The 13,405-nt window shown below is 54.2% G+C and overlaps 2 protein-coding genes across 2 annotated transcripts; both read left to right on the forward strand.

Annotated features, from left to right (window-relative positions):
* Positions 1-3,793: 3,793 nt before the first annotated feature.
* LMH87_012064 (uncharacterized protein) lies at positions 3,794-9,682 on the forward strand (the record flags this gene model as incomplete). The annotated part of the gene is made up of 5 exons (XM_056201308.1): positions 3,794-3,958; positions 4,117-6,400; positions 6,596-7,108; positions 7,538-7,645; positions 7,740-9,682. The coding sequence occupies 5 exons, from the start codon at positions 3,794-3,796 to the stop codon at positions 9,680-9,682; spliced, it is 5,013 nt and encodes a 1,670-aa protein (XP_056053074.1).
* A 1,019-nt stretch (positions 9,683-10,701) lies between these two features.
* Positions 10,702-13,358, forward strand: LMH87_012065 (uncharacterized protein; the record flags this gene model as incomplete). The annotated part of the gene is made up of 2 exons (XM_056201309.1): positions 10,702-10,909; positions 10,984-13,358. 2 exons carry the CDS (start codon positions 10,702-10,704, stop codon positions 13,356-13,358), a joined length of 2,583 nt encoding a protein of 860 aa, XP_056053075.1.
* Between the last annotated feature and the right edge of the window lie 47 nt (positions 13,359-13,405).

The raw sequence follows: 13,405 nt of genomic DNA on the forward strand, positions 1-13,405 counted from the left end.
GTGGTGCCTTGCTTCTGGTACTTATAATCTGGAGCAACATGTACGCGAGAGAAGGGCTTCACGGCAGTACTGCAGTATGGTGTGTGCAATTAAAACGGACTGGATGAAAACCAACACTAAACCACAAAAGAAGCTCCGCACATTAGTCAATAACTAACTGGTCGAAAAAAAAAAAAGGTACAATCAAGTTAAGCACAGTGCGATAGCAAGTAATATCACATCTCAACACAGTCTAAGCTACAGCTAGATAAAAATGCATACACAAACTGGCATTGCGTTATAATCTATTGGTAAGCTAATCAAATAGGGCAAGATGGTAAAAAGGACAAAAATAAGGGATGGTCCTCCCCCGGCAAGGTTTGAACTTGCGACCTTCAGATTAACAGTCTCTGGTATGGTTGTTAGCGTGCTGCTTGACACCTTTTTAAGAGGCAGGTAGCTACTTACGACGCTCTAGCCAACTGAGCTACAGGGGACCAATTGGTCGGTTGAGAGCCGGTGAGCCTATTACTTCCTAATAATGTAGCAGACTTTCTGCAGTTTGGGTTTGTAGGCAGGCCAGCGCCACACAGATGGTGCAACGCGTGAGCGCCAGGACCTGGAGGGGTAAATCGCAGCTAGGATTTTATGCCGAAACTCAAATTGCTCGTTGCAGCGTCCCTCTCAGATTGAAGCGTATAACGATGCAGACATAGCTTTTCCTACGCACACTTGGACTACTAGACGCACCAACGCAACTGACAAGACTATGAGCAAATTGCCTCTTTCGCTCTGCTACAGAGCTACCCTCAAAGGTATAGCTTGAATCATGGTAACCTCCTTCATCTCCGCTATCGCTGATATAATACCCTGCCTACCTGCTTGCATACAAGCAGCGCTGGCATACCCGCCATGCAGCAGCCTGCGTGTCGAGCTGGCAGACTGGGCAGCGATGCATAGCACTCCATTCGAGTGCATGCGCCAATTCTTCCATGGGCTTCCTGGCACAAGCTCGAGAGCCATATCCGCTGGTCGCAAGCCATGACCCTCGCGGGGTTTACCCCACCAGGAGTGGCGGCCAGCCATGTTCGAGGGACCTTTCCGCAGGGTGAATTAACGCATATGCCTTGTGGCTGAGCCACGGCGACTTGCCAGAGTAATGGTCATTGCGACAACAAAGCAATCCCTTTTTATTCTCCATGCTCCAATGTTGAGTTGCCGTCTCCATTTCCTGCAACCTCATCCGTACATTCTTGTAATACAAAAAAGGTCAATTGCGTACGCTAAGGAAAGACCCCGTGCTTTGCGCTGAAGGATCAGGGCAAGTCACAGCGGTCCTGCAGGGGGTGCTCGAGCCTGGCTGATACACAAAGGAGCGCGAAAAGAAAAATCATATGTTCAAAGTTTTGAAATGAAACTTTTCTTGCCAAGTTTCGAGTGCCATGTCTCAGGTGTTGAAGTTGCCGGGTATTTGAGCCTTGAGAGGAACAAACTACTCCAGAGAGCTTCCTAATCGGGCCTGCAGGAGGGAGGACGGAAAAAGGGTCGTGGGCCACATTCCTGGTCGGATCGCTGGAATAGTATCGTCTGCACCGACAAACGCAGTTTAACTGCTACTACAGATTAATATATATATTGATCACTGCTGATAGCGACAGGCTTGGCCTAAAGCTAGTTGTTTAGCTAGCCATGCGCCATGGCCGCTGACGCGGGTTCTTACAGGATCTGCTGCCACACGATAGACAGCCACTTGTCCAAGAGGAGTACGATGCGGCAAAAGCACGGAAAGAAAACCAAGCCTACATTGATCCGGGCTGTATCTCTGTCCCTGGCAGTTTGCAGCACATTGCCAGCCAACCATGTACACCGGTCTATCCCGAAGAGCAGCGGCTGCAGTCGCCACAATGCTCAGCTACGGCATATTGGCTCGCCCCTAGATAATCCCAGCATTTCGCCTGCATTCGCCTTTTGACGGCATCCACTCACCTGATGCCCCCTTCTCATGAACTGGGTCTGGTGACGGCATGGCCACTGGTCAATCAGTCAGAGTCTGTGTGGTTGCCCAACTGGCCCCACCCCCAGCCATCCATCTCACATTTCCTCCCTGACGCCCAAAGACGACTGGTGGATGGGAGAGGCGCGCCGTCGTTTCTTTTATTAATTTTGCATTTTAATATTTATCCAGCATTATGCAGTGGTTGACCGGATCGGACAAAGAGGCGGTCAGTCACAACTGTGCTCCTCCTTGCTAGTACATGTTTATGTAAATAAACCGTACGTCCTCTTGGTTGTCTACCTACCTGAGTATCTGCGCTGCCCGCACTGCCGCACCCTAAAAGCACCGCACTTTACGCGACAAGGTACCTTGCGCAGATGACGCGCAAGGTTGCTGCTGCTGCAAGTCAGCTGTTCTAAGAGCCTACGGGTAGATCCATACTAGAAGGCGAGGCAACGGCTCACCAAAGCAAAGACGGTATTGCGTCGGATGCGCGTGCGCGTGATTGTACAAAACAGTAAGCCTCGGAGCTTCTGGCCGCTTCCCAGCGTCACTCGCGTGCCACGCAGCCTCGAAGACTGGTGCGACGCTGTTCGTCCGAAAAGCAACGCCCGTGGCCATTATTGGCTGTGGATGGAATCCGACAGGGTGGTACTTTTCCGAGTTTTTCCCCTTTCATTGTCTCTTGTCGCTGCACGGGATCGCCTTTTGCACTCCCTTTCCCCTGTGGCAACTGGATTCCTCTTTGACTCTAGGGAGGACACGACGAATATCTAGGGAGGACATGACGAATATCGCTTGACCCCAAAGAACTGAACCTGGGTAGATATAACCCTGGATGTTGCTTGGATTCTGTATCGTGTGCTTGGGGTCATCTTAACAAGACAAGGCCGTCCTGGTACGGGCATCCTCTGGGCCGACATTGAGACCCACGCAACACAGGCTCACCAGAATCAACCGCCGAAACTCACGAGAAAGCGACAGCAAATAAAAGACAAAAAAGGCTGTCGTGACCAAGGCAAATCAAATCAAATCCACAGCGTTTCCGGGACCGACTCCTCTTCTCAGCCAGGACTAAGTCGCTAGTGTCCCGCAACCGCTCCAGCGCTATCCCCCGGTGGCTGGGAGTCCCTGCGACAAGACCACGACGGTCTAACCCATCCTAAATACATCACCCGCCCAAAAAGCTATTTGGCTATCTTATCCGAGTGGAATTCATCAGGACGAAAAAAAAAAAGTCCCAGAAAAGTGTCCCACATCTACCCGGCCGCCCTCCACTCTCCATTTTCCCTCCACCGCCAGACTGAGAGCCACAGGGAGCTCTCGCCTCTACCAAGAAAAAGCCGCCTCTCGACTTCATCCCGCGGCATTCTTTTCTCAAATCGTACCACATACCAGACCTGTGGCTTCTGGATCGCGTGGACCAGCGCTGCAGATTTTTGTCCTGCCCCTGCGCTTTTGCTCCTGTTACACCATCATACCCGTCCATTCTCCCGCAGCGGCTTTGTTTTATTCGATTTGCAGCACTTGACGACCGTAACGGCCTCTATTACCTCTCCATCGACCATTAATTCAGACCGCGAGCGACGCCGACGACAGCAGAAGACGAAGCGACAACATTGCCTTGCAAATCAGATTTGTTCATCTGTTCGCGTATCTGCTCGGCGCCAACGCCTAGCGCTCGTCTCGTCCCGCCGACACCCCTCCTCCAACTCGCAACACACCCGTCGACTACGACTTCCTGCGACTCCCATCTCGCCCCGGTAGCTTCCATGAGTTTGACGCTGGCCTGCCATAATACGAGCTACGACTTGAAAAATGGCTGCGGCCGCTGTCTTGGCTTTCGCCGAAAGCCTGAGAGGAGGCGCAGTTGCTTGCCCTTCGAGGAAGACCTCGACGACGACTGGTTGGGATGAGGCGTCCTTGCGCCGGCAACTGCAACTTATTTCCAGTGCCTGGATAATCAATAGGCATTCAAACCATGTATGTGCAGTCTTACCTCATTGACGAGCTCGCGTTCTGCAGAGTTGGCCCTGCCAGACTCAATTGCTTCGTTGTGGCTAGCCGTGGCGCTAATGAGCTGCTTGCCATGAACCTACTCTTCTAACCACCCAATCTTTACTGACCGAGATCATGGTTAGAATACATCGTACACCGGTGCCTCTAAAGAAAGGCATCTCATTCTTCCCGATATCTCGCCTTCTTGGCATCGCAGATTACGACATCTTCACGAAGAAAAAGAAACGGAAGCGGCTGCGGCGGCTGCAGCTTGCACTGATTCTTCTTCTAGTTATGCTGTCCGCCAGCAACCTTCTACGCCAGACGGCGGAGCGGTATCGCCATCACCAGCGGCCTCTCGGCGAAAACGCAACTCTTCGGACGACCTGTTCGCCGACCCGTCCAAGCCCTCCACATCGATCGACTTTGAATGGCTAGAAAATGTGACCCAAGCCGCCAAGAAGAAAAAGAAGGCTGGTGGTAACAACAACAATAACAACAGTAACAGCTTCAGCTGGGGCGACGAGGGCAAGAAGGAAGAGGACAAAGCCAACGGCGATGATGGCGGCACCAACGCCGGCGACGCAGGTGGTGATGCTGGCGCAGGCGCTGGCGGTGACGGTGATGATAACAAAGACAACAAAGGCGACGGCGGCGACGAGCCTGCTGACGACTGGGGTGATTTCACCACTGCCAAGTCTAAGAAGAAAAAGAAAAAGGGCACCGATGCCGACGCCGAAGCAGATACTGCCCCTAAGATTCCAGACGCCGACTTTGGCGGGGATGCCTTTCATGAGATCAAACTCGGCGACGACGGCGGAAAGCTCGACGTTGATTTCGGTGCTTCAGATACAAAAAATAATTTCGGCTCATGGGGTACCAAATGGAACACTGGCGGCAACTCCTGGGACTGGGCCGGGGCCAATGGGGCGCCACCTCCGGAAAAGAAGGACGACATCGACACAAATCCATGGGGTACCGCTAAGAATTCAAAAAAAAAGGCGGATACCTCATTCTCCTTCGGTGCCTTGGATGAAGCGGAAGAGAAGCCCGCCGAAACGTCTCCTTCGAAAGAGGAAGATGATTTCGGGTTTACTACCTCTATCAGCAAAAAGGACAAGAAGAAGAAGGCGACTAGTGCTTGGGGCGCGAGCCCTGTCGAGGAGGTAAAAGAAACCAAGGCGAAGGAACCCGATGCCGATCCTTGGGGTTGGAGTACTAGTACTACCAAGAAAAAGGGCAAAAATGATCCGGAGCCGGAACCAGAGCCTGCAGCTGCTGCCCCTGCCGCCGACGACTGGATGATGCCGGCGTCGAAGAAGGACAAGAAAAAGAAGAAGGGTGCCATCGAAGTGGTCGAGCCGGAGCCGGAACCAGAGCCGGAGCCGGTAAAGAAGGAAGACGATGCCTGGGATACTTGGGGCGCGTCCAAGAAAGACAAGAAAAAGAAGAAGAGTGGCTCGGAGGATGTTGCAGCTCCGGATCCGACGCCTGCACCCGCCGCGGAACCCGAGCCTGTCGACGATTTTTGGGGTGCTGTGACCAAGAAAGACAAGAAGAAGAAGAAAGACGCCGAACCCGAACCGAAATCCGAACCTGTAAAGGAACCCGAACCCGAACCCGAACCGGAAAAGAAGGATGACGACCCTTGGGGCTTCGCCGTGTCAAAAAAAGACAAGAAAAAGAAGAAGAAGGCTGCCCTGTTCGATGATCCTGAGCCAGTGCCGGAAGCCCCTCCCGAAGACACCAAGAAGGCAGACGACGGCGATGAGTTCTGGGACAGCTTCGGCGGCAAGAAGGACAAGAAGAAGGAGCCGGAGCTGACACCTGAGCCAGAACCCGTTGAGGAGAAGAAGGAAGAGAAGAAAGAAGAGGATGACTTCTGGGCTACAATGGGAACTTCCAAGAAAGACAAGAAAAAGAAGAAAAAGGGCGCCGAGCCAGACCCGGAGCCTGAGCCTGTCAAGATTCCTGAACCAGACCCCGAACCTGTCGAAGAAAAGAAGGACGACGACGACTTTTGGGGCAACTTGAGTACTTCGAAAAAGGATAAGGACAAAAAGAAGAAGAAAGCCTCAATGCTTGACGACCCACCAAAAGAAGAAGCCAAAAAGGAAGAGCCCAAGGAAGACGATCTTTGGGGCGGTTGGGGTGCTGCGTCTGGTAAAAAGGACAAGAAGAAAAAGAAGGGCGACTTGATTGATCTCGACGAACAAGACAAGAAATCCGATTCAAAGGACGAACCCAAGGACGAGGACGACGACTTCTTCAGTTCTTTTGGTACGGGCAAGAAGGATAAGAAGAAGGGTGCGATTGATGACACTTCCACGGAGCCACCGGCCGAGGCCGAAGACGACATTTGGGGCACCGTTTCCAAGAAGGACAAGAAGAAGAAGGATAAGTCAAGCGATCTACTTGATACTACTGGTGAGACAGACCAATCTACAAACGTGCAGGAGGTGACCACGGTTAATGGGGCCATTGACGATGACGCCTCATACTGGACAGCGATGTCCAATAAAGGAAAATTAAGAGCCAAAAAGGACCCCATGACTGATCCGCCCCCCCCTGTGCCTCTCACCCCTAAAATGGACCTTACTGAACCTGAGGACAAACAAGCAGAAACCGACACGAAATCGAAATCCAAGGATAAAGACGACAAGGAAAAGGAGCCGAAGCTAAGCGCGAAGGAACTCAAGAAGCTCGAAAAGGAAAAGAAGAAGGCCGAAAAGGAAAAAGCGGAACAGGAGGCCCGCGAAGCCGAAGAAGCCGCCAAGGCAGCCGAGGAAGCTGAAGAACAAGCCGCCAAGGAAGCCGAAGAACAAGCCGCCCGCGAAGCTGAGGAAGCCGTCGCCAAGGAAGCCGAGGACAAGCTACGACAGGAAGAGGAAGAACAGGCGCTAATTGTGCAGGAGGAAGAAGAGCTGGCAGCGCTGGTCGCCAAAAAGGCCAAGAAGGGCAAGCTTACGAAGAAGGACACTGAAAAATTTAACCTGCTTACAGAAAAGGCTGAGAAGCGCGCCGAAGAGCAGACAACCAAAGAGGCCGAAGAGCTAGCCGCCAAAGAAGCTGAAGAACAGGCTGCTCGCGAGGCCGAAGAGCAAGCTGCTCGTGAGGCTGAGGAGCAAGCGGCGCGTGAGGCCGAGGAAGAAGCTGCCAAAAAGTCCAAGAAGAGCTCTAAAGCCAAGGAGAAAGAGAAAGAGAAGGAAAAGGAAAAGGAACGAGAGAGAGAGCGAGAAGAGGCTGAGAAGAAGGAGAAAGAGGAGAAGAAGAGGGAGAAGGAAGAAAAGAAAAGAGAAAAGGAGCGCAAGGAGGAAGAGGAGAGAGAGAAAGAGAGAGAGAGAGAGGAAAAAGAGAAGAAGGAGAAGGAGGAGAAAAAGAGAGAAAAAGAGGAGAAAAAGAGGGAGAAGGAGAGGGAAAGAGAGGAGGCTGAGAAGAAAGAAATCGAGGAAAGGGAGGAAAAGGAGAGACAGAAGGAGAGAGAAAAGGAAGAGAAGAAGAAGGAAAAAGAGAAGAAGAAGAAGTCTAAGAACGCTGATTCTGAACCTCCGCGACCTTCCGAAGATCTCAAGCCAGATGAAATTGAGGAGCTCCTGTCTTCGCCCCAGGACAAGTCGACGAATGACGCGTTTAACTTTTGGGGCGTCTCTTCGGCCAAAAAGTCCAAAAAAGGTATGTTGCAATCTACAACCCCCTGTCTACCCCAGATTACCCCAACACACGATCCCTGTCAACGACGAAATTACACCTGCTGACTCATCCATAGTTCTGGAAGATGCCATGGAGGAAATTGCTGCGACGCCCCTTTCTAAGTCAAATGAGGCTGCTTCCATGAAGCGCAAGCCTGTCGGGGGCAAAATTGCCGATAAACTCAAGTCTTTCGAAGCTGCTCAGGAGGAAGAAGAAGCTATTTTGGTACCCCCGCCTCCGCCGTCTCCACCCAAAGACGAGGATAGGAAAGAGAGGAAGAAGAAGTCCAAAGGTGTAGAGGTTGTTGAGCCTCCTGTTTCTTCGTCCAAGAAGAGCCGCAAGGAAGCAGACCTCCCCGGAAGCTTTCCCATCGACGATGACGACCTAGATTTTGTCACTACTGACATGAGCCCCAAGGAGAAGAAAAAGAGCAAGAAGAGCAAACACAAGTCTCATGACGAAGCTCCTCCTCCTCCCCCGCCCCCCGTTCCCGACGCACCGCTGACGCCGCCACCTGAAAGGTCTTCCAAGAAAGACCGCCCCAAGATCAACCGCGACGGCTCGTCGTCTTGGGGCGCTTGGGGCACCTCGGGATATCGCAAGGACGAACGCAAGGAGGAGCGCACCAGAGAGGAGCGCAAAGAAGAGCGCCGATCATCCAAGTCCAAGACTGATAAGTCGTCGAAGCGAGCTGGCGAGAAATCCTCCTCAAAGGGGTCCGGGTCGGACAAGGGCGACGAAAAGCCCTCCAAGACGCCTTCCAAATCGCGCGGCTCCGCTGCTGTTAGCACACCTCCCATCTCGCGATCGATGTCCACACGCGACAGAAAGGCCAATGGCAGCCACTCTTCGCGCCGTCATTCCCTCGGGGGCCATGGTCTTGCCTCACCACCACCCGAGGAGCCGCCAGAGATGTCGGCCAAGGCAGCCAAAATTCTGGGTGTTGGAAAGTCTTCCAGCAAGAAACGCTCCAGCCGCGCTGATGCAGACATTTCCATGAGTGGCGCTCTCGATGCAGACACGGCGAGGGCAGACCGTCGCCGTAGCAGAAAGCTCCAAGATGAGGATATAGTCATGGTTGATGCCGGTGGCCCCACGGAAACGCCCCTGAAGCGTGGTACTTCCATTGCCAAGAAGTCTGGGTTTTCCGGCCTCTTTAGCGGTTTGATGTCCAAGGGCAAAGCGGAAGTTACGGACGACGGCGAAGCCATGGAGACTGATCGCGATAGCCGTCGCAGGAGCAAGCGGGATGGCGGTAGCGAAGGCTCCAAAGACGACGCTCGCCGCGATAGAACGCGTAAGCGCGAAGAAGACCCCAAGCTGGATGACAAGGAGGCACGTCGTGCTGAGCGCCGTGCCCGCAAACGTGAGGAGGAGGAGCGCCGCGATGTCGAGGATCGCGACGCCCGCCGAGCAGAACGCCGTCGCCAACGCAAGGAGAAGGAAGCTGCAGCCATCGCGGCCGAAAGGGAGAACCAGGATACCGAGCGCGACATCAAGAAGGAGCGTCGCAAGTCGCGCCAGGTAGATGGCTCTGAGGACGAAGGCGAGCGTCGACGTCGCCGAGACGCTCGCCGCGAAGCTCGCTCCACCGCTGAAGAGGGTGGTGGCAAACGCAAGAGCAGCCGTCAGCCAAACGATGACGAACAGGTATACCCGCACAAGGACCGCCGTCGCGACAAGAATAAAAACGGCACGACTTGGCCTCATTCAGGCACGTCCTCCTGGGTAAAGGAGCACTCAGATGCGCCTCCACCACCAGATGGTGGTGGAGATGCGGAAGATGACCAAGCCCGGCGTGACGCTCGACGCGCTCGCCGTCGTGCTAAGCAAGCTGGCGAGGCTACGGCTGACGAGGCCGACGACGAGAGACGCCGCCGTGCCAGAAAGGAAGAGCGCCAACGCGACCGCCGCGTGCCCCCATCTGATGCAAGCGAGGACCGCCAAACCAGTCGCCGCAACTCGGCGTTTATCGAGCCACCTGTACGGACGAGCTGGTGGAAGAAGATTACCGGGTGATTGAGGAGGGCTTGCAGATTTTTTTTTTCGGATTTATGCTTTTAATGTCTGATGTTATAAATTGTATTGTGACTTGTTGATACCATGTGGCAAGATATATAAGTGTTATGGAAATAAGATAGCGGCGATATATACCCCCTCTGATACGGAAGCTTTTTTGGATTATCTGGTCTTGATGCGAGATTATTTGAAATGGGACGACTTCTTACAAGGATACAATAGTTACAGTATGTGTCTTTTCTTATAGCTTATAGTGACGATGAATACTCAGGATGCGCCACTGCGATGGCTCATAAATGTCTCGATCTACGTGCATTGAATTTATTTGTGAAGAGTGCCTGGTTAATGAGGGGTGTTTTCGGCAGCCTTGTGGTATAAACCTCGTATTCAGGTTGGGTGAGAATGCACTTGTCAAGCAGCTAGAAAGTCGTGACTCTTTTTCCTTCTGTCCCTCTGTATTGCATTTCTGCAAATAGTCAAGAAGGACAGAAGTCAATACTAGGAGCGTGAAGCAGAGCCATTCTTGAACGCCAAATAATCTTTCTTGCTTTACGTAGCGGGTACGGCCGTCAACGGCTTTGGTGGCGCGGCCTGCTCAAGCGACCTACATACGTAACAACCCACACATGGACCCATTTGCGGCCAGCTCAGCTTCAAAGGCGTGCGCCATCCTGCACAAGCCCACCCCAGCTTTTTGGCGATAAATTTGGCGACCTGGTACTCTATTTGCGAAGCGAGCGCGCACGGGTTTATTTACGACATTTTGATATCACGATTCATTTCCGATTAGCCCCTTGCCCTGCGAGTTAGGACCCTCTTCTCGCGCCGGGGTCCAACAATCGAACGCCAGAGACAGGAAGGGGGCTTGGGTCTACCAAGGGGGGGATGGCTTACGAAGTCACGACGACGACGGCGATCCTACTCTCGACGACGACGAAGAACCAAGGAACAATACCATAAACGAACGGAGGAGCGGGGTCTAGAAACATAACACTGCAACTTCGCCTTGCACACCCGCCATGGCCGCGCCAAACAAGTCTTCGTCGAGATGGGGCTCGTTCCTGTCGCAGGCCGTTGCGGGCGTCGAGTCGCGCCTTGACAACATCCTCACTGAAGAGGATGGCGGCAGCAATGCGCCAAAGACACAGCAGCAGCCTAAACCTCAGCCGCAGATGCAGGCGCCGACACCGGCCAGCGCTGTGCCTGCGGCAGCCAAGGCCAGTCCGAGTAAGGCACCATTCTCTGAGCGACAGCAGGCGCGAATTCGTGGTTGATATTTGACTAAAATGCCGAAATGATAGATGCTTCCCGCTCATCCTCGAATAATCGAGCCAACGATAGGCTACAGGCCAGACTAGCAAAGGCCATGGCTGGCAAGGCAGCAGCGCAGGCCGGGGGCTCTCCGCGTAGCTCCGTCGACAATTCGAGTCGGCCATCCATGGAAAGAAAGTCGACTGATTCGAGGGCTGCCGATAAAGAGGATGTTTCTACTTCTGAGTCTGCCGTTACCGAACCGGAGAAGGAGGCCACAAAATCCACAGACAAGACCAAGACCATAGAGGCTGCTGAATTCACACCTGAGACGACAGCTGAGGAGCCTGCGCAGACTGATGCTGAGGGTGAAGAAGCTGTAGCTGAAACAGACTCGCATGCACCAACATCTGCTGAGCCTGCAGCCGGAGCCCCTGACCAAGAGACCTCTGCTGCGCCGGAGACAGAGGATGGGGGTGCCACAGTCTCGCCCAACGAGATTGAGCAATTAAAAATAAACCACCAGCAAGAGGTTCAGGAATACGTTGAGAGAATAGATTCATTAGAATCCAAGCTGCAATACCTAGCCAAGTCAGCTGCCGAATCTGCTCAGAAGGCCGCTAATGCTGCTCCTTCTGGCAGCATGGAAAGCAAACTCGCTGGAAAGGACGAAAAGATTGCCCTGCTCATGGAAGAGGGCCAGAAGCTTGCCACCGGAGAGCAGAAATACCGAACCATAATCAAGAAGCTACGACAGCAACTCGCCGACTCAGAGAAGCAGAATGGAGAACTCAACAAAATCAAGGAGAAGGCTGCCGCCGATGCCGCCGCACTGCGCACGCGGCTAAACAGTAGCGAAGAAAAGGAAAAACGACAGGAAGAAATGCGCAAGGCAACTGCCGGTCTGCAAAAAGAGATTGATAGTCTAAAGAAGGAGAAAACGACACGAGACGAGACGGTTCGCAAGCTCGAGCGCGATCTCAAAACCAAAACGGACGAGGCTAGCAAGGCTGCGACTCTCAGCAAGACCCTCGCTGCAGAGCGGGAAAAGTTCAAGACTCAAGAGGAAAGTCACGCGGCATTGCGCGCCGAAAAAGAAACGCTTGAGGAAAAGGCCGAGCAAGACCGCATCGAGTGGAGCGAAAAGCTGGACCGTGCAGTCGAGCGTGGGCGCTCTGCACAGAATGAGCTGCGAGTTGAGATGAAAGCTATGGAGACAAAGCTCGAGATGATGCGCACGCAGGCCGAAGAGGCAACGTCAGGTTCCGGCGGCGAAGCGCAGGTGAAACTGCTTCGCCAGATTGAGACCTTGCAATCACAGTATGCGTCCGCGAGCAGCAACTGGCAGTCGATGGAGTCTTCGCTTCTAGCCAAGCTGTCGAACCTGGAAAAGGAGAGAGACGAGGCACAAAAACGCGAGTCTGAGATGCGGAAGAAGGCCCGTGACTCGACGACACGGGCTAGAACGCTCGACGAAGAGTTGCAAGATGTCCAGCCTGCTCTGACCAAGACAAGGGAGCAGCTCGAAAACGTCCGCAACGAACTCGCCGCGCTAAAAACGTCGTCCAAGGCCACTGAGGAGGCGCTCGACCAAGCCCGCTCCGACCTTGAGAGAGAGCAGCGCACAAAGAGCCGCGACTTTGCCGCGCAGCAAACCGAGTGGACAGAAGATGCCGTTCGCGTGGACAAGATGGATAGCAGGCCTGAGTCGCCGGTCCCCGGCAACATCTCTCGCACCTTTAGCACCGACCTTGCCAGCTTAGGCGGCCTGCCTCTTCCGTACCGCCAACGCACGACGCCATTGTCGGGCAGCATCCCCGATACAGATGCCCGCCCACGCTCACGACGACCGTCGGCCCAGCCGCCATTCCGCCTGGCCCCAGCGAGCCCGAATCCTGGCGCCGGGGGCGCCCCCCCGGCTCCCTTCTCGCCCTTCCCGCAGTCCAGCGAGCTTGGTAGCAACCACCCGCTCTCGCCGCCCGCCGTGGATGAGGATGCGGAGAACGGCGGCCTGCTGGGCATGGACGATACCATTCCTTCGTCCCCGCGCCAGCCGGCCCCGGACATGATTTCCATGTCAACAGTCGCCGCGGGCCCCTCCGTGCAGCTCGTCGAGCGCATGAGCGCCGCGATCCGCCGGCTGGAAGCCGAAAAGGTGGCCGCCAAGGAGGAGATGGCACGCGTGTGCAACCAGCGCGACGAGGCGCGCACCGACATGGTCGGACTGATGAAGGAGCTGGAAGAGGCCAAGACGGCGTCGGCGCGCGTACCGGACCTGCAGGAGCAGGTGGGCGAGCTCGACGCGCGGTACCAGACGACGCTGGAAATGCTGGGCGAGAAGAGCGAGTTGGTGGAGGAGCTGCGCTCGGATGTGCAGGACCTCAAGGCCATGTACCGCGAGCTTGTCGAGCAGACAATGAAATAGAAGACGCCAACCGGGCCAATGTAGGGACGAGTTTCTCTTCTCCCTTT

Source organism: Akanthomyces muscarius, chromosome 4 (genome assembly GCF_028009165.1).
Source record: "Akanthomyces muscarius strain Ve6 chromosome 4, whole genome shotgun sequence".
Lineage (NCBI taxonomy): Eukaryota > Fungi > Ascomycota > Sordariomycetes > Hypocreales > Cordycipitaceae > Akanthomyces > Akanthomyces muscarius.